Source organism: Orbicella franksi, chromosome 3 (assembly GCF_964199315.1).
Source record: "Orbicella franksi chromosome 3, jaOrbFran1.1, whole genome shotgun sequence".
In the NCBI taxonomy this organism is placed as follows: Eukaryota; Metazoa; Cnidaria; class Anthozoa; order Scleractinia; family Merulinidae; genus Orbicella; species Orbicella franksi.
The window spans coordinates 1272415-1290795 of NC_138147.1; the positions used below are offsets into that span (position 1 = coordinate 1272415).

General features: G+C 41.4%; 1 protein-coding gene across 2 annotated transcripts in view; it reads right to left on the reverse strand.

Moving 5' to 3' along the window:
- Positions 1–890: 890 nt before the first annotated feature.
- Positions 891–18381, reverse strand: part of LOC145480566 (cilia- and flagella-associated protein 47-like) — a 34182-nt gene continuing 16691 nt past the window's right edge. For both annotated transcript variants that reach the window (XM_081458809.1, XM_081458808.1), the window contains 23 exons: positions 18068–18165; positions 17394–17510; positions 16563–16697; positions 16268–16369; positions 15768–15929; positions 15075–15274; positions 12095–12165; positions 11267–11647; positions 10922–11176; positions 10311–10540; positions 9306–9449; positions 8406–8524; positions 7772–7826; positions 7301–7467; positions 6417–6770; positions 6185–6292; positions 5821–6034; positions 5511–5688; positions 4719–5220; positions 4110–4256; positions 3725–3886; positions 3329–3497; positions 891–2878 (listed from right to left, as the gene is read on the reverse strand). In XM_081458809.1, coding sequence (XP_081314935.1) covers positions 2663–2878; positions 3329–3497; positions 3725–3886; positions 4110–4256; positions 4719–5220; positions 5511–5688; positions 5821–6034; positions 6185–6292; positions 6417–6770; positions 7301–7467; positions 7772–7826; positions 8406–8524; positions 9306–9449; positions 10311–10540; positions 10922–11176; positions 11267–11647; positions 12095–12165; positions 15075–15274; positions 15768–15929; positions 16268–16369; positions 16563–16697; positions 17394–17510; positions 18068–18165 — 4286 coding nt within the window. In that variant the 3' untranslated portion in view covers positions 891–2662. The remainder of the gene's footprint in view (positions 2879–3328; positions 3498–3724; positions 3887–4109; positions 4257–4718; positions 5221–5510; positions 5689–5820; positions 6035–6184; positions 6293–6416; positions 6771–7300; positions 7468–7771; positions 7827–8405; positions 8525–9305; positions 9450–10310; positions 10541–10921; positions 11177–11266; positions 11648–12094; positions 12166–15074; positions 15275–15767; positions 15930–16267; positions 16370–16562; positions 16698–17393; positions 17511–18067; positions 18166–18381) is intronic.

Below are 18381 nucleotides of genomic sequence, written 5' to 3' on the forward strand. Positions count from 1 at the left end.
ATAACAGTCTAAAACTGTACAAGCAACTGCAGTGTTTTGTGAAATGCATCATGTCATATCTTCAGCAGTGCCCATCAAACGCCCGTGGGTTATTTGCCCCGACTAAAGTTTCAAAAGTGGAGCAAGTATTTGTTGTTTATCTAGTGGGTCAGAAAGTAAGAATGATTGAAAATGCAAATTGTGTAACCATGTACTTTTGTTGCTAATCGCTCGCAACACAAAAAAAAAAAAAAGAAAAAAAAACTATTTACTTAGATCGGTAATTTTGCTGTCTTCATGTGGTTGCATATCCGAGATAAAAAAAATTGAAAAATCCTTTGTTTGGAGTCTCGCTGAAAAAGGAAGACTGCAAGAGGGGAGACGGTTTTACCATTAGATATTTTCCTATTCTACAAAAATTTGCAACATTTTGACTTTGCTTTCAGAGTTTAATGCTATAACAACAGACGATGAAAGGCTTATTTAACTGTCATTTGCTCAATACGGACACAAAACTTTGGAATAGCTGCTCAAGCAGAACTTTGCCTGTATGATTACAGTCTGTTCCGTCATCGTTAGCCTGCGCCGGGAACCTGTTTGCAGGCTAGTGATCATGAAATTACAATTTGGGACAGGTGCGTAATTATAACACTAATCGGGCATTATTAAGAAGTCAGTCAAATCTGTTAAGAAAGAAAAAGCATGTCAATGTCGAGGAAAAGGTTGTTGTTATTCATCGTGGTAGATGCAATAATAAAGTGTATTATCGTTTGTCTCACGATGTAGTCACTTGAGATGTAGATCGCGACGTTTCGACTGCTTACTGCTAGTCTTCTTCAGGCGATAAGGTCGACTGATTGTACGGTATCATTTATATCACAAAGGTCGGCTGTGATTGGTGCATTTCGAGCCTCCTATTGTTCTATTGTTCCGGCGAGTAGCTGTTCCCTCAGTGGTCCGCTGTTGTACCGTTCTCCTGTTGTTGTGTTTCTTGATCGTGGGTATCCATGCTTCAGGAATATAGGAGGATCGAAATGCACCAATGACAGCCGACCTTTGTGATATAAATGATACCGTGCAATCAGTCGACCTTATCGCCTGAAGAAGACTAGCAGTAAGCAGTCGAAACGTCGCGATCTACATCTCAAGTGACTACATCGTGAGACAAACGATAATACACTTTATTATTAAAAAGCATGTCGTTGAAATCCTCTAAGGTCACGCCAGGAAACAGGGCGGTCTCCCCGGTTAATTTTGTAACGTAAAAGCGTTTTAGTGTGGACGGAAAACATTTTGAAAACGGAGCTTTTCGAAAACGACGGCGTCACGATAATCACGATATTCCCTAATCCGAGTTTTCCTCAAACACAAACCCAAAATGGCCGGTGATTGTTGCGTTTTCAAATTCCTCGGGCGCAGTGTAGGCGGGGCCTGAGTTTGACAGCGTGCATTGACTAGTTACAACGTAATCAAATAAATGTGTCCTTGTTTGGTGACGGATTAGTGTGGAGGGTGGGCTAAGCCTGACACTAGAAATAAAGCTGCGTTTTCAAATTTCTCCGGCGTAGTGTGGGTGGAGTCTAAGTTATCGAAAGCATGTGCATAATAATCAAATAACACACGCCCATGGAGCGTGCAAAGTTTACTTTTTCACGGAAGAGGAATTTATATGCACTGGCAATGTTAAATAACATTTGATCCATGTTTTAAGGTCGTGCATTATCGAATTGTGATGCTTGGGAATAAAGAGGCTGGAGTTGCCAAATCTTATGCTTCGTTAATAGGCCATTTTACAGTTGGGTGCTCAGTCACCTGGCCTATGAATGCAAGCAGGGCTGGAGGTGACTGCTTTAATACAAACCTCTCTGCTTTTCTCATTTAAATGCAAACTAGTTAACATTAGAGCAACTTATTTTACACAACAAAAGCATTAGGGTCTGTGTCAAAACAAGGTCACTTTCACCCTCGAGCTTGCTGCCAGTCAAAGGCCAGGTCACTGAGCAGACAACTACAAAATGGTCAATTCTTTCCAAAAATTGCTTTCCAAAATTCCCGCTTGCATTGTAACTCGATGATGCGTGTTAAAGCATGGAGAAATTGTACGACAGGTGTACGACAAACTCAAGATACAAAGCAAAATAATTTTCTGACTTAATCGCAGAGCTGCACGTCAACCTTTTTAAAGTTAAATAACAGGAGAGAATACAAAGCTGACGCTTACATTATAACAATTACAAGCCATGAGCAGACTGTTAATGCAATTTACGACAGCTCGGAATATTACAAATTGCGATAGGTGCGTTGTTATAGAATGCGAACAGAATGCGACAACAATTTACGCAACAACTGTTATTACCATCGACGAAAACTTTTCACTTCCGGGGAGGTCGTCATTACACGAAAGGCAATGACGAATATATAAAAAAAGTGACGACACCATGGCCAGTTCAACAAACGCGTTTATTTTAATGTCCAGTGATTTATCCGTGGAAAATTTGAAAACAAAATGAAATATTCTACACCAAAAACCAACAAACGACGCTTTGAGAATGTTTCACATATAAAAATAAAATGTCTGATTTGGAAACTGTATGGTCTTGTATGTACATATGATACATGTGTTACTAACAATTTACAATTTATTCCAAGACAGCTGTTTCACAAGGTGCAAACTTGAATGTGTTTATTTGGCTGAACGCGACACCAGTCTAACTCCCTTGTATGGAGACGATACTGCGGTGCTTTGCAGCTTCAAGTTATCGAGTATGTAGTTTTTCTTTTGTTTCACAGCTCGGCGTGAGGAGTTGGCGCTGGTGGAGACAATTTTCGACCGCATGTTAGGCGGGCTATAGTCAGCGGTTGTGCCTATGATGTCATACGTCCACTGTACGTCTGAGGTCTGTGGACAAAAACATTCAAGGAAAAATGTTACTCTTTAAAAAAATGCTTTAGGCAGGAGCCTGAGTAACATGCTGCAATTCTAGCTTATGCAATTAAAACGCCGGATTACTGACTAATTCTCATCCATTATGGTTGATCACTTGAGTGAAGCACACGGGATGTTGTTTTGCACATACAATTGGCTATCATTTGATCAATTTAGGTTTTCCGCCTTCCACACTAACTTGGAGTTATTAATATTAATAAATAATCTTTAAGGAGGAGGCCTACGTCAAAAAGTGGTTTACAGAAGGGTCCTCTATTAAGATTGGCCAAGTGAAAGGAAAGCCAGTATAAAGGTAGCAAATGCCAATCAAAAACTCAGTCAAGAGACGACAGAACAGCACACCTCTTCAGGACGTAATCGCAAACTAGTTGACCTTCTTGGATCAGAAAACAAAACCCTTACCTGAACCACTAGTTTAGCCTTATGGGTCTTGCCGTATATTTGGGGCTTGTACGCCACCCTGATAAGTGTTCCTTCGCTACCTGCCGGAGCTAGTTCCCCGGATGTAGGAGTGACTGTAAACTCCAGGTCAGAATTGGGAGCGAAAAATGCTTCAAACGCCAGCGTGTGTCTGCAAGAGAATGAAACCAGGTCAGAATTGGAAGCAAAAGAAGCTTCAAACGCCAGAGTGTGTCTGCAAGAGAATGAAAAACCAGATGGAATGAACAATTTGCAGATGGCATTAAATGACTGGGATACAGCTTCAAAGCGTATTTGAGTCGCTCATTGAAATTGGCCCAAAGTTTTCACCCACTGCGCTGTGTCTCTCAAGGTATGCCATGTGAAATGCTGACTTACCTCATCTGACTTGTCATCCTGAAGCCCACAACAGATTCTTTGTTCAGTCCAACAGACTCGATTGTGATCGTATCGTCTACTTCTGGTTCAGTAGCTAACACTCTTACAGGAAATCTCCAAACTCCACCAGAGGCCGCCGATATCATTAACTGAGTCTTGTGGCTGGAGGAACAAACAACAAAAAGTTCAATTAGCGACAGCCGGAATCTATTATAACTGCTTTTGACTTCGGATAACCATAATTACAACAGTATTGAACTGGAAACTGATTGGGGGCCGACAGTTTTACTAAAGTGATGAACTTGACCGTTGATGGTACTCGACAAGGTTTGTAAAACTGTGTTAAGGGTAACGGAGGAGAAGCACATGTGCTTTTTCTACATACCTAAATGGCTTGAATGGTGAAAAGACGAAGTTGAACACAAGAATCACCACTCCTGACACTTGATTCTTGATCTTTCTCAACAGACTCACGCCCAGGGATCGTTCAAGACACGACTGGCATTCTGCGTCCTCGTAAATAAGTTCGTACCTACACGGGAGGGGATGGCACCTTTCTAAATTAGCAATAGCATCCAACAGATTTCTGAGTTCACCAACAGTTTTTATAAAATACAATTTGTCTCTACTTATCAACTCCCATTCAAACAATATAATGATTTTAGTTATTGACGCACAACTGCATCGTAGCCTGCTTAGCACTGAAGCGTTCTCGTACGAAGGGCTTTTTCCCCATTCCGGCCGCGCGCAAATTGGAGCGAGCAAAAAAAAAAATCAACGAGGCAGGGCACTGTCGATTGCTTTTTTTTTTTGCTCTCGCTTCAATTTGCGCGCGGCCGGAATGTGCAAAAAGTTCTTCGTACGGAAACGCTTGTTACACAGGCTACTACAACCCTATGCTATCGCTTCACAGCATTCTCTGGGATTTTTCAATCTACGATTTGTGAAAATAATGAAAAAAAAAAAATCTTCAAAACAATACACGTAAAATTACCTAAACTCTTCTGGCACGTTCAAGTAGTCCACTCCATATTCCATTTCTCCAGGCATATGTCGCCCTAAAAGATTGATGGGAGTAACGCTAGGGTACCTCCCAAAACCTGAGCCGCCGGTATTGGGAGCCAGACCAGTCAGCGTTACCTCCACTCTCTCCTCCACTCGACTCCGAGCCTTGCACTCGATACAAGGGGCTTGAGAGTCTTTTATAGGATGCGACTCAGGGATACCTCTGACGGGGTAAATCCAGTGAAGATCATTCACCATGCGCGTGCTCATCACGCTTGGATAGTTCCCATCCCACGTGTCCACCGTGTCTCTGTGGACAGTCACAGTGACCGTGGCCTCGTGCAGCTGCATGCTGTCGGGCGCAAAGGAGATCGGGATATCTAAAGAAGCATCAGACTCCAAGAGGATACTCTTAGCTCGTTTAAGCAGGAGACAAAATACCGAGTCTTTAGGTTGGCTGTCACTGCCGCGTAAGCTTGAGAACAAGGAGCCTAGAAAAAAAAAAAAAGCAATTGGCGAAGTTGAAAATGAAATTTGGTATTGAAGCCCAGGAAAAATAGTCTTTATTCTCTGCCATGAAAGCATGCTATGTAAACAATCTCGCACATAACAGGAATAACCCAAGTTATCTTGGGCGCATTATGTTGACATCTTTCTAAAAACGACACTGAAGTGTCCACGACACATTATGAGCAACAGGTCAAGCATTGCGAGGTAAGCAGTCAAGTCAAGGCTGCAATGTCTTTCTAAACCTGTTGTCTACAGTTAACTGATCACTTACCACTCCTAGACAACAGACGCTCCTTCATAACCACATCCACGATCACTTGGCGGTCAGTGGGGTTTTTAAACGGAATTATAACTGAAGAGTTGCCTCCGAGCTGTGAATAGATATTGATAGGATCCACTGGTCCTGGCATCATTCCTGTACCAGCGGCAAGGAAAACCCAGCTGCCGAGCTGAACATCATTTAAAAGATGATAATTAGAAATCAGCCAAAGTCCGCTACCAAAGAAATCCTTTTCAAAGCTGCTGTCAAGTAAACCTACCATTACTTGTTCAAATCACACACAACAAGGCATGCGAATTACCTGAGGGCACTGGAAGGAAACTTCGGCAGAATGCAGTTGTCCAATAGCAGATGGCGTAAATTTTAGTGGAATTTCTAGCAAACCAGCCGATGGCAAGAGGATCTGTTTAGTATTGTCCAACTCCAAACTGAAGTTAGCTGGGTTTGAGCAATGAGGAGAGAGAACGAGTGACTCGTCTGTTGGATTCTGAAGGCGAATCATCTGATAAGTGGACCTAAAAATACACAAACAGTTCACTTTACCATTACGAACACTGGACCTAAAAATACACAAACAATTCAATTTACCATAACGAAGAACGCACAAACAAATTTCTAACCATGTCACAGACAAGTCCTGAAACTGAGAGCAGTGCATAACTTACTTGCCAATCTCGCAGTGAATTGAGGGAAGGTGTGAAGGTTGAGGAGTGGTTGCCTTGAGTACGAGATCATACCAAAACTCTCCCACTGATTCATGCTGGAAAATCACACTGAAAACAGTACCGACAAGACAGTAGATGAGCTAACAACTTGAAACAGACTTTACCAAAACAGTCCTTTATAACGGGAGCGAAACTTCTAAAATCTAAAAAAGAATAGTTTCTTACTGCTAACCTGCCAGTATATTCACCGATCACCGTTGGGGAAAATCTGACTTGATATATAACTTGCTGTCGAGGGTGCAGAGTGACTGTGGGCTCACCAGACAGAGCCACGCCATCAATAAGTACGTCCATAACAAGTCTCTCTCGGGTAGGGTTAGTCACTACTATGTCGACTGCCACTACCGAATGCGCTGCACACGTTACCTCCAGGTTCCTCTCAGGATTGGGTGCTGAGGACTGAACTTCTATCGTGTACCACAAACGATAGGGTTGACGTCTGAGATCACCTGAGAGCTCCTGGGACAAACGAGCTTGAGCATCAGGGGACTTTCTGTCAATCAGATTTTCGTCATCGCCTTCAACTCTGCAAATAAGTCGTCTGTAAATGGCACAAAGCCTCCACCATAAAATACATCTAATTGCTTTACAATGACAGGAGCTGTGCTAGATAACTCTTAACACCTGAGTACAGAGCATGCCTTAGAAAAGATAAAAGCATGGCTAGATGATAGTTAACCAAACAATAATTGTTTGATTTTGTAGAACTAAAGGCCTCGCTTACACCAATGCGTTTTGAAAACGATGCGTTTTCGTAAAAGCTTTGTGTATACACTCACGTTTTCGTGGCGTTTTCCCCGTCCAGGCGAACACTCGAAAAGGCTGATACGTAATGAGAACGCATTAGTGTAGAGGGGGCCTTAAAAATAATTACAATTGGAAAGCAAGGATGGATATGGTTATGATATCAGTAAGGCTAAAATTTTCAAGTTTTCAAATCTAAAATCAGCGTGTTACACACGACAACAGTTAAAAACTCAAGTTTAACACCACACAAAGTTACAGTGCTGTGTAGGAATCTAGAATTCATTTGCAGATGCGTTTATCTGTGCTCACCTAAGCGCATCAGAACTGCCTGAGGGCTCCCCGGAGGATAGAAATGAAACAATTCCAGTAAACGTGCCTCGTTTCCACGGTGAAATGGTGATCACGTGTTCGGCAGTCTTTCCTGGGAGGACTGTGACCGACGATGGACCACTTAAGATATCAAGGTCGGTCTTGACCTGAAAATACATTACACATTAAATAAGGTGATATATAACTGTGTCTGAAAATAACGATCATATCACCATTTGACATACGTTCATGCTGGTTTTGAGTGATATCTCACTCCAGAGTATGACTCCGCTTGCACACCACCAGTGTGAGCCACAGCACGCTGAGGTAGTTTGTCTTAAAAACATATAGCAAGACACTTTTTAGGACCGTTGATTTCAAGATGAACGTTTAATTTAAAAGTCTTTCTAAAAGAACGCCTCGTGTTTTCACGCACGTTGTGATCCTACAGGAGCTCCTCACTCTACTCACCTGGAAGGTGAGTTTACTTTTCGTTACATTAGGAACTTGCAGAGTGTACGTGGCACTGTCAATAAAAACAAAACAAAAAATTCTTCAGTATAATTTTTCGGCATCTGAATTGTTCCTTATTATCTACTCTGAGATTGCTGAACTGCGGAGATTAAACGGGGAGCCCGGGAAACGAACTAGTACCAGTAATACTCAAATACTTTACTACTAAATTCCCTGGCGCGCCGATTAAAGGTCGTACACCACCAAGGGAACCATCAATATAACTGATGAAAAAGTCGTCCCCGTCAGTAAAAATGAATCAGTGGATAAATCCAATCAATCAGAATATCAAGCAAAACTACAAGCGAAACATGCAACCGGTGGCAAGCGTGGAAAAACGCGCCTAAGTCAATCACGATGATTGGTAACCTGTGAATATGCAGTCATCCGCCCCGAAAGAAAAAAGACCAAAATATCTCTCAGGGAGGGCGGCTGTTACGCTGGCTGACGATTGGTAGCATGTTAATATGATTGGTCAGAGCACGCTGTACGTGTTTTTTGAACTATTACAAGCCAAGTTGGCAAACGTAACTTCACAATCTAAACACGTAAATGATTGGCCGGACCGCAAGTCAAATAGTAGATTGCTGACCTTTGTTTGGCAGGACACTCTATCAAGATGTGATCTAGGGGAAGCGGTTTTTGTCCTGTTCCTAGAAGCCTGTAAACCTGCTCTGTGCCATCTAAGGTGTTTGTCAGCACTAGCTTACCCTGAGTAACAAACCAACAAAGGTGCTGTTATAAATAATAAAACATAATACAATTCATATGGCGCATTTTCTATGAAATATCCAAATGCGCCTCACACAAATCAAAACACTACAAGAATTAACGCCTTATATAGATTTAATTGACTGACTAAATGCTAGTGAAATCCCTAAATAAAACTAAAGAAGAACGAAAGAAAGGTTTTCAGCTTAGATTTAAAAAAGGCCCACAGGTCCCATACTCACTCTGCCATTGAATTTTGATACGAACGGGTGGCTGAGAATGACACCGTTTTTGTTCTGACTCAGATTATAATGACTGGGTGGCATGATAGACAGTAGATCAATGATGTAGCTGGCTGCTTTTCCGTAAATGACTTTGAAACACGGTGGTAGAATCTTGAACAAAATGCGTTGACTCGCTGGCAGCCAATGTAGTTCATGTAACAAGGGAGTTATGTGGCAGTGTCTAGGTGCATTGTAAATCAGCAGAGCGCATGCCTTCTGGACGCGTTGTAATTTTTGAATCAACCATTTTGGTAGACCATAGAGTAGGCTCTTACCATAGTCGAGCCTACTGGTGATACAGGCGTCCATCAGAGACTCAGTGCTTTCCCTTGTCAAGTTTTTCCTGACGCGTCTTATGTTATAAATACAGAATGCAGCTTTGCAACGTTTCGTGACATGACTGTTTATTCGCCAGAGATTCGTATGTAGCTATCCTTCCAGATTACTTACGCATATGACAGGAACAAATCAAGTGTCAATAAAAAAAAAACTCTCACCTCGACTGGTCCCTCGTAACAAGGTTTAAACATCAGGGGGTAACTGGTAGTCAGGTGGGATTTTGCAACCATTACAGGCGGACCGTGGAACCCCTCCCCCTCTAAAGTGGCCGCCAAATTCCAGTCCTGATTAGTTTGGTTGACCTGCACGAATGAAATAAGTACTAAGAAACTTTTTATTTTTTATCTGCTATATTTCGATAAGCATTGCAATAGTTTTCAACCAGTTAAGTAGTAAACAAGCACACATGCAGGATAACGAAAATTAATGAAGAAACTTATCGAATGGCTCCATGGCCGGCTCCATATCATTTCATCTCGTTATATCATGGTTCTGTATTCACTTAATTACTAGGTTTAGTAAATATATGTTATCAAAAACCATTGGTTGCCAAAAGGCCAATTAACACTGTATAAAAACATGGCTGGTTCCTCCAGAGAGGTTCTGCATTATTTTAGAATGTTTGTGAGCTAAATAAGGTTGTGTAGTTTCTTTTAGCTAGAACTGATCAGTAGCTGGTGAACCAAGGTATTCCTTGTCGCTATGGAGGCGGCGTGGCCGAGTGGTTTAGGGCGCTGGATTTGAAATCTGGAGGTCCCTGGTTCAAATCCTCCGCCCTACCGCTATCTGGATTTGCTCTCGGTAGCCCCGAGTTCAACTCCTCGGCCGCGTTGTGTAAATAGCCAACTGGTCAGCCTCCCACCAGGTGGGATTCTTAATAGTTTATGTTATATTTGAAATATTTGTTTATTTACTTACAGTGTCCCCAATTAGCACACTAGTGCTAAATACATCGACACTTAAATAAAGTGATTATTATTATTATTATGATCAACTGTACTACGTCATGTCTGGTTTTGTCATATGAATAATTAGGATGTGACATATTTGCATTCAATGTCAGTAACGACCGGGCATACAAGGTTCGTTGTACTTTCTGTTGGACAGGATAACGTTTCGTTGACACACAAGATAACAAAAATATACTTGTAGGTAGTATTTACCACAGGTATATCCTGCGTTACTGACTGATGTGTTGGCGTGATGAACTCCAGCTCTAGAACTGAGCCCTCAGGACACACAGTACATTCCAGCTGATACACTCTTATGTCATACGCAGATTTTAGAGCAATTTGACACGGGTAGTGTCCAGGTCCTTTGGGCTGGAAAAGCACTGGCAATGGAACTGTATCACGCAGTGGCCTGGACTTGACTGCGGCAGAGATCGGCTCGACTACAATGAGAATTAAAAAAAAGAAACTTCCACAGTGAAATTCCAAACGTTCCTAGATATCCCTTTCCTTTGTTTGAAAATGTCAGTCTGAAACCAAGCGTTTCAAATTTGGAAAATTCTCCCGACATACTACACCGCTGTTTATTAAGCTGCCAAAAAACGTGTTAATTTAGTGGAACTTAGCAAAACGTCGTTACAGAGTGCATGCGCACCCTTGTTTCCTCAAGCAATAGAGTTGATAACAATAACGATACGGATGCTAAAAGTGATCATAGGACTGACTGGAGTGCACTTTGATCTGTAATCGTAGGAGTGATAAGCAAAATTCAACAGGAATTGTGAAAAAAAACGCTAACATTGAACAAAGAGACGTTAACTTACCGCTCTTTCTGTTGATACTCGCTGGGATGATGACCTGAGAAGGAGCCTGAAAGAACTTGGAACTCAATTCTGTTTGAAATGCCGTGACCGCTTTTTCAAGGTCCTTTTTAGTGTTGGTGTCACCAGGGTGCAGGAATTTATCCCCGCCTAGGCCCAACGCTGCCACGCTTGCTGTGACGGTACAACTGGCCAGCGTACCTGTCAGCTTTCGGCGTTGAAGCTCCCTCTCTGACATGCGCTGTTGAGCGGCGATTGCTTGGAATAAAATGAAAGGTAAAACCAACCAAATCAAAATACAATCGTGATACAAAAGATAAAATCACGCAAATTATTTCATACACTCACCTAAAGCATTCTCCCTTGCCTCATTTACGAGCGGAATGTACAAATCTTCCGTAAATGACTCGTTATGTTCGCATTTCCAGTAGACCACTCTCTCATCACCGCCGAACGCTCCCCTACCGCTCCGGGCTGCTGCAGCACTACTAATCCGTATGCTATGGGGGGAATTCGCTACTGGCATCGGGGAGGGGAGGGGGAGGGTGGCGTTTGCTTCAATACAATAGAGAAACTCGCCAATCTTATCGTTTATAAAGAGAATCGAGCACTGCCTATGACCGACATCAAAAGGTAAAAACTGGATTTGCACTGCTCCTGTGCTGTTGGCCTCAAGATGAATCGTGTTGGCAGGACACCAGAAGGCGCTTAGCATTGGACCTGCAGGAGCTAAAGAAAATACACAAAGCTAAAATCGAGCAAACTGTACGAGCTGATAACTGCAACACAACAACGGTAGGCGAAAGCAAATAAACAAGCAATCATTTATCAATGGTTGAAAAATCGAAAAACATACCCTAGAAGACGGGAACTACCAATATCTAGGAAGATGCCACATAGAGAATTTCTTAAACCTTGAGCTTGTTCGAGCAAGGATATTAACATAAGGAACGCACGGAACGAAACCAAAGTCTCTTGTCTGTGCGTTTGACGCAATTACATCACACAAAGGTCAAGAGACTGGGACCCTCCATTAGGTTAGGAGCAAATACCTTTGAAAGATTATGAAATACTTTTTCAAGGGAAGGATCACCCTTAGTTAAGGATATTCCCGTGCGGCCCTCCCGCACAGTCAATAAACCTTAATATAATCCTGCTATGCTGGAGCCGGCTCACCTGTTACTGACTCAGCCTTTTGTTGTTCAATTTTGGGCGGTAAGTCTCTTCTCGGTGATTTGTTCATTTGCCTGAGATAAACAAAACAGTCAGTAATATGTAACAAATAACTACAAGTGTATGCGCAAATCTTTCTTTCTTCTGACTATTAGCAGTATAAATTCAATGCACGATTCAAAGCCACTGAAGTGATAACTTTCGCGGATTTAACAATAAGAACTAGAAATTCTTTCTTCTGTCTCAAACGTCTTGCCACAAAAGGCACCAGATTCTTTTCCACTATTATCATTATTATTATTTTAAGTCCTTAAAGTCTTGCCGCTTTTAACTTATGGTGCCGAGTTCAATCCATGAGCCTAGGGCAGTCATAAGTCTGCTGGATTACTTGATGGATAGAGTCCTCCTAAGTATGTGAGCAGTTCCGAGGAGGACGGTCTTCTGTAGCTCTGTTATTCTAATATTGCCTGGGATCTTGCCGATGTAGTTTTCTGTTCCCTTCTTGACAAGTCCGAAAGCTCCAATGATCACTGGGACAGTTGTTGTTTTCATTCCCCACGTTTTCTCGATTTCAATCTCAAGATCTTTGTACTTTGTGAGTTTTCCATTGTTTTCAAGGAGGTGTTCCTTTCTGTGGGGATGGACATATCGATAAGCAGACAGGTTCTTTCCTTCTTGTCTTTCACCACTATGTCTGGTCTCTTTACTTTTATCTCTTTGTCGGTTTGGATTGGCATCTCCCAAAGTATAGTCGCTGTTTGGTTTTCTGTCACAGTAGTTGGTTCATGGTCGTAGTGTTTATCTTGTACTTTGATGTTATAGTGTTTGCATATTGTCCAGTGGAGATATGCTGCAGCTTTATTGTGTCTTTGTATATACTCTGTCTTGGCAAGTTCAGGGCATCCGGAGACAAGGTGGTCAACTGTTTCTTGAAATTGCCCACAGATTCTGCACATTGGGTCGATGCCATCTATTATTATTATTATTATCATTATCATTATCATTATCATTATCATTATTATTATTATTATTATTATTATTATTATTATTATTATTATCGTCCTCACGTAATGTTTGCTTAGAGTCCTTAGGGCCGAGACCAAACCATGGTCCTGGGGCACTAGGGGATAGCCAGTTTTTAGCTTGATAGCACCCTCCTCAAAATGTGTGCTGTACCTAGCAAGGTTATCTTTTGTAGTTCACTGATGCTTAATTGGCCGGGAATTCTTCCAAGATAAGTTCCTAGTCCCTTTTTGATAGCTCCAAGTGCCCCAATGATAACTGGTATCGTTTCCGTTCTCATGCCCCACATTCGGCTTGTTTCGATTTCCAAGTCCTTATATTTGGATAGTTTTTCACTGACTTTCACGGATGTGTTTCTGTCTGATGGTACTGCCATGTCAATAAATTTACAGGTTTTCGTTTTGTGGTCTTTAATCACTATATCGGGTCTGTTGGCTGTTATTTTCCTGTCTGTGTGTATTGGCATGTCCCATAATATCGTGACATCCTCGTTTTCTGTAACTGTTTGCGGCTCATGGTCATACCACTTTTCTGATGTCTTTATATTATAGTTGTGACAAACTTTCCAATGTATATACGCGGCTGCTTTATCGTGTCTGTGGGTATATTCTGTTTTCGCAAGTTCAGGACACCCAGACACGATATGGTCAATTGTTTCGTCGTATTTGTTACACATCCTGCATAGGGGGCTAGTACCGTCTTTGATAATGCTGGCGTGGTATGATCTGGTAGCTAGGCTTTGGTCTTGGGCTGCGATTATGAATCCTTCCGTTTCTACCTTCAATCCACTGCTTTTGAGCCACTGGTTGGTTTTGTGGTGGTCAACATCTGCCTCCTTTATTCTCTTTGGGTATCTTCCATGTAGGGCTTTGTTCTCCCACTGCTTTGTTAATTTTTCTTGGGTCTTATTTCGTGCCATTTGTTTGGTTCTCTTTGCATATTTGGTGGTTGTTTCTTCTGCTTGTTTATCTGGTATTGTTAGGTCTAGTTCTTGTTTGAATTGTTCTGCTTGCCTTTGTATAGAGTACAATTTCTTTCTGCCATCATGTTCTTGCACTAGTTCGATCAGGGCATCATCAGTGTTCTTTAGGTATGTATCGAGCCCTATCGTGGTTGTTTTGTAGGAGGCTTCTAATTGGATAAGACCCCTACCACCAGCATTTCTTGGGAGGTAGAGTCTGTCTACATCTGCTTTTGTGTGATGCATTTTTGATAGGGTGAGTAGTTTTCTTGTTTTTGTGTCTAACCTCTTGATTTCACTCATCTTCCAGTCGATTATGTTAAAACTGTAGGTCACCACTGGGATAGCTAAGGTGTTGATTGCCTCAAATCTATTGGCAGCATTGAGCTCCGTTTTTAGGACCATCCTTACTCTGCGGTAGTATTCCTTCCTCACTCTTTCTTTCATCTTGGCATGCTGTATACCATCACCTTCATCCACGCCAAGGTATTTATATGTGTTCTCTTAGTCTAGTTCCTTGATACAGGTGTCAATGTCAAGTTGTAAATCGGAAGTTTCTGTCAGCTTTCCTCTTTTGAATGTGGCTTTAGCGCATTTGTCCAGTCCGAATTCCATCTTGATATCATTGCTGAATGTCTTTACAATATTGAGTAGGCCGGTTTGCTGGCTGTCACTTTTTGCATATGTTTTTAGGTCGTCCATATAAAAGAGGTGGCTGATTGTTCTACCCTGGGCTTCACACCCATAAGTGGTTGCCTTTAGTAATGAGCTCAGTGGAGCAAGGGCAAGACAAAACAGGAGTGGAGAGAGAGAGTCTCCTTGAAAGATTCCACTTTTGATATTGATAGGCCTTGATGTTATTGACCCTTCAGCGTGGTTGAGGTGTTTATTATTATTATTATTATTTTTATTATTATTATTATTATTATTATTATTATTTTTATTATACTAGAAATGGGTCGAGTAAAAATCAAACCATCAGTGATATAGACTCCTTACCCGTGATCTGTTCTTGACTCCACTTTCTTTAAATTCTTGTTGGATTTGGAGAGCTTTGCTTTTGGCGGCGGGGAGCCAGGAAATGAATTTCGAGCTTCTACCAACACGATACGGAACTCTCCGGTCAGCGGGAATGGATTAGTGACGTCAAAATTCACCTTCTGAAGTTCGTAGCATGCTGACTCGCTTTTAATTGTTGCCTTAAAGAAATTCATGAATGATTTTTAATACTGCATAGTTACTTCAGGGTTTCACTGTTACTGGAACTTCCAAGTGCCTTTATAGAAAGGCAAGTTTAAATAATCTTTACTTTGGTTGCATTTCAGTTTGACAATGAACTGAGTGTTGTAAAACCAAAACCAGAGTAATCATTCTGGCCAATAACAAATTAGACAGACAATCCAGTGAACCAATCAAAACTCAAAGCAAATTCACGTAGCCGAGGCAAAGCGCGGGAAAACGTGTGCGAGTGACAAACGGTTTTGATTTTACTTCTGATTGGGTGATAAAGTGGTGAAATAGTAATGCAATACCACAGAACATGGGAATTACTTTCGACAGTAATGTGAATTTAACCGCTCTTAGGGGCAATTGTTCCAGATGTCAATGACTTTTAGTCAGACGGCAACTGTGTAGCAATCAGATTCAGACACTGTCGTCTAATTCATTTGCGGGCAACATATCTTTTCTTACCACAGGAACAATGTTGGTGATGCAAGTATCTAAGGAAAACACAAGAGTGTTTCCACACGGACTGCCTTCCCGTTTGCCAACAAGAACTAATGTTCCACTGCACGGTCTGAGAAAACGGCTCTTGAACTCTACTGGCATCTGAAGGTGTCCTTTAGGAGGAACCTAGAAACAAAAAGAATACAAACTTACATCGTACATATGATCCCGTATTAAAACCAAAGACAAATATATTGTGGATTCAAAGCGATCACTGCCGGAATCTAAGCACCGTCTGAAAATAACAAGAACAAAGCCGTCTATTTCTATAATGCAACTCCTTTTCATTTCAGGATAACGTAATTCCCTCAAGTCAGCAGGAAAAAATGTCGATTTTGGAGACTCAGCGCACGATAAGCAAATCTCCCAGTCACTCAACCAATTTGCAATTTGGGTATTTTTGCATGTGCTCATTCACCCACTCAATCGTTTGCTCCTTTTCGTTCGTTCATTTCAAGGCCAACCTGTACTGTGTCTCCCATTGGAAGTCGAAAGTCGGCAGCATCTCTTCCCGCCAAAAGAACCTGATACACTAGTGGCTTGGTACTAGGATTCTGAAGTCGAACCTGAAGATAGAAACGATCCCAAAACATGGTTATAGAATTGTCTTTTGACACAGAGCAATACAGTGTTATTAGGAGAGTATCGATAAATTTCTCTAATGAAGTGTAGCAAAATTATTATGTGAGGTTCACTTCCATCGCTATACAGTGTAAAACAATGTCAAAGTGTATAACTTGACAATAAAAACAAACTTACATGTTTTGTTACTGTGTCGTGTAGCGGACCCTCAAATGCAACAGTTGCGCGTGGCAGATAGTGAGGCAGCCGCTGGTACAGATGAATGCATAACAGGAGAATTGTGATCGAGTTCGGTTCCGTCAGATCTGTTGGCTGTCACCAAGAGACAAACAATGCAATAACAGTCGTGAAATTACAATAGTACTTTTTACAATAACTGCAGAAATTCTCGCGTGCTCATTGGCTAATTTTCATTGTCAATAAGCGGACAGACACGTGAATTCGTGACTCAACGAGCGCCGAGAGCGGACAATTTGACTATTTGACTATTTGTTATTGAAAAAAAAAAACAAATTGACGGTAGTTTTCATGCGTCTGTCCTGGTTTTGACAATGAATTTCGTCATAAAATTGTCAAAGTAATCTGTGGATCCACTCGGCCAGAGCTACTTTGACAATGTTATGACGAAATTCATGATCGATAACAGGACAGACGCATGAAAAATGCCGTCAATTTGTTGATAACATAAAGAGTACTTCACTTGTACAATGACTTCAGAGAGTAATCACGTTCTCAGCTTTCTTTTGATTAGATTATTATCACGGAACGTGCTGTAACCAATCAAAGCTAGGATGTCTACTTTGGATTTTCAGGGGCTTCACGATTTCCCGCGCCTTGAGTTTCTTCGATATCTAGTTAGTTTGTAACTGCTCTTTGTCCGAACTCAACAAATGCTAACACTTCAGCGTAACAAGTAAAATGTGTTGTGTGCTACTTACTCAATAAAACGTAACAATTGCGTTTGATATCTCCGTTTTGTTCATTATGAACTGACTTATATCAACTAACCTGGATGTCATAGTCCAAGCCTATATGTCTGAGAGCTTCAACAACTTTGAGCACGTTATGAAGGCACTGCTCGGCTTTACTGGGACGAGTGTAAATGGAATACAGATGGGTTGAAATCTGCAAATAAAGGAGGGAATTCAACGCGAAAGCATTTGCAAGGTGCGCTGGACGAATGAAAGATGTGCACTAGCAGGTCAAAAACAGGTCCCAAAGTCAATTTGGTATTAATGACAAAAATAAGTTATTTTTACAGATTTGTTATTAGAAATAGAGAAACAAGAGTCTAGATACAGTGTTAATTGTGTGGAGTCAAATAGTTTGGGGAACTAATCGAGGTGACCGTAACCAAAGAAAGAACAGTAGCAAAGTACTTGACACAGACTGAATATCAATACAGGGGCTAGTCGTGCCTTACAGCGGTTTTCAATTAAGTGTCGAAAGTTATCACGAAACTACTTTGGTTTTGGTTTTGCTACAGTTTGGGATTGGCTAAGAAGTCTAACTGGTGAGTAATTGAATTGGTTTGGGACTTACGACATTCGATTGAAAACCGCTCGAACTCATCTCTAATCGCTGGCCTCTTTTTCCCGTCAGACCTTGCATGAGTTACAAATACGCATATACATGTTTAAATTAGATGATAAACAGTATACCAAGGTTTCCGTGTCACTTACAACAAATGGGACATGCGCGCTCACAAGAGCAGCTAGTACCAGTCCATCCATAAAATCAACATCGAAGTTCACAATCCATCGACATGGAGGGCTGGAACCTACAGTAGGGTCAGTGAACATATCATATAACGTAAAGAGACTTCGGAAATAAGTAATGGAGGAAATGATGAGAATATCACTGTGAGTTAAGTTTGAGTAGAGCGACTTTATTCTGAATGTATAAAACCAAAAACCTTCGTGGTGACCATGCTAACCAAGACTTAAATGGCATAATAAACCAAGTATACGAAATTACAAAATCACGAAACCGTTTT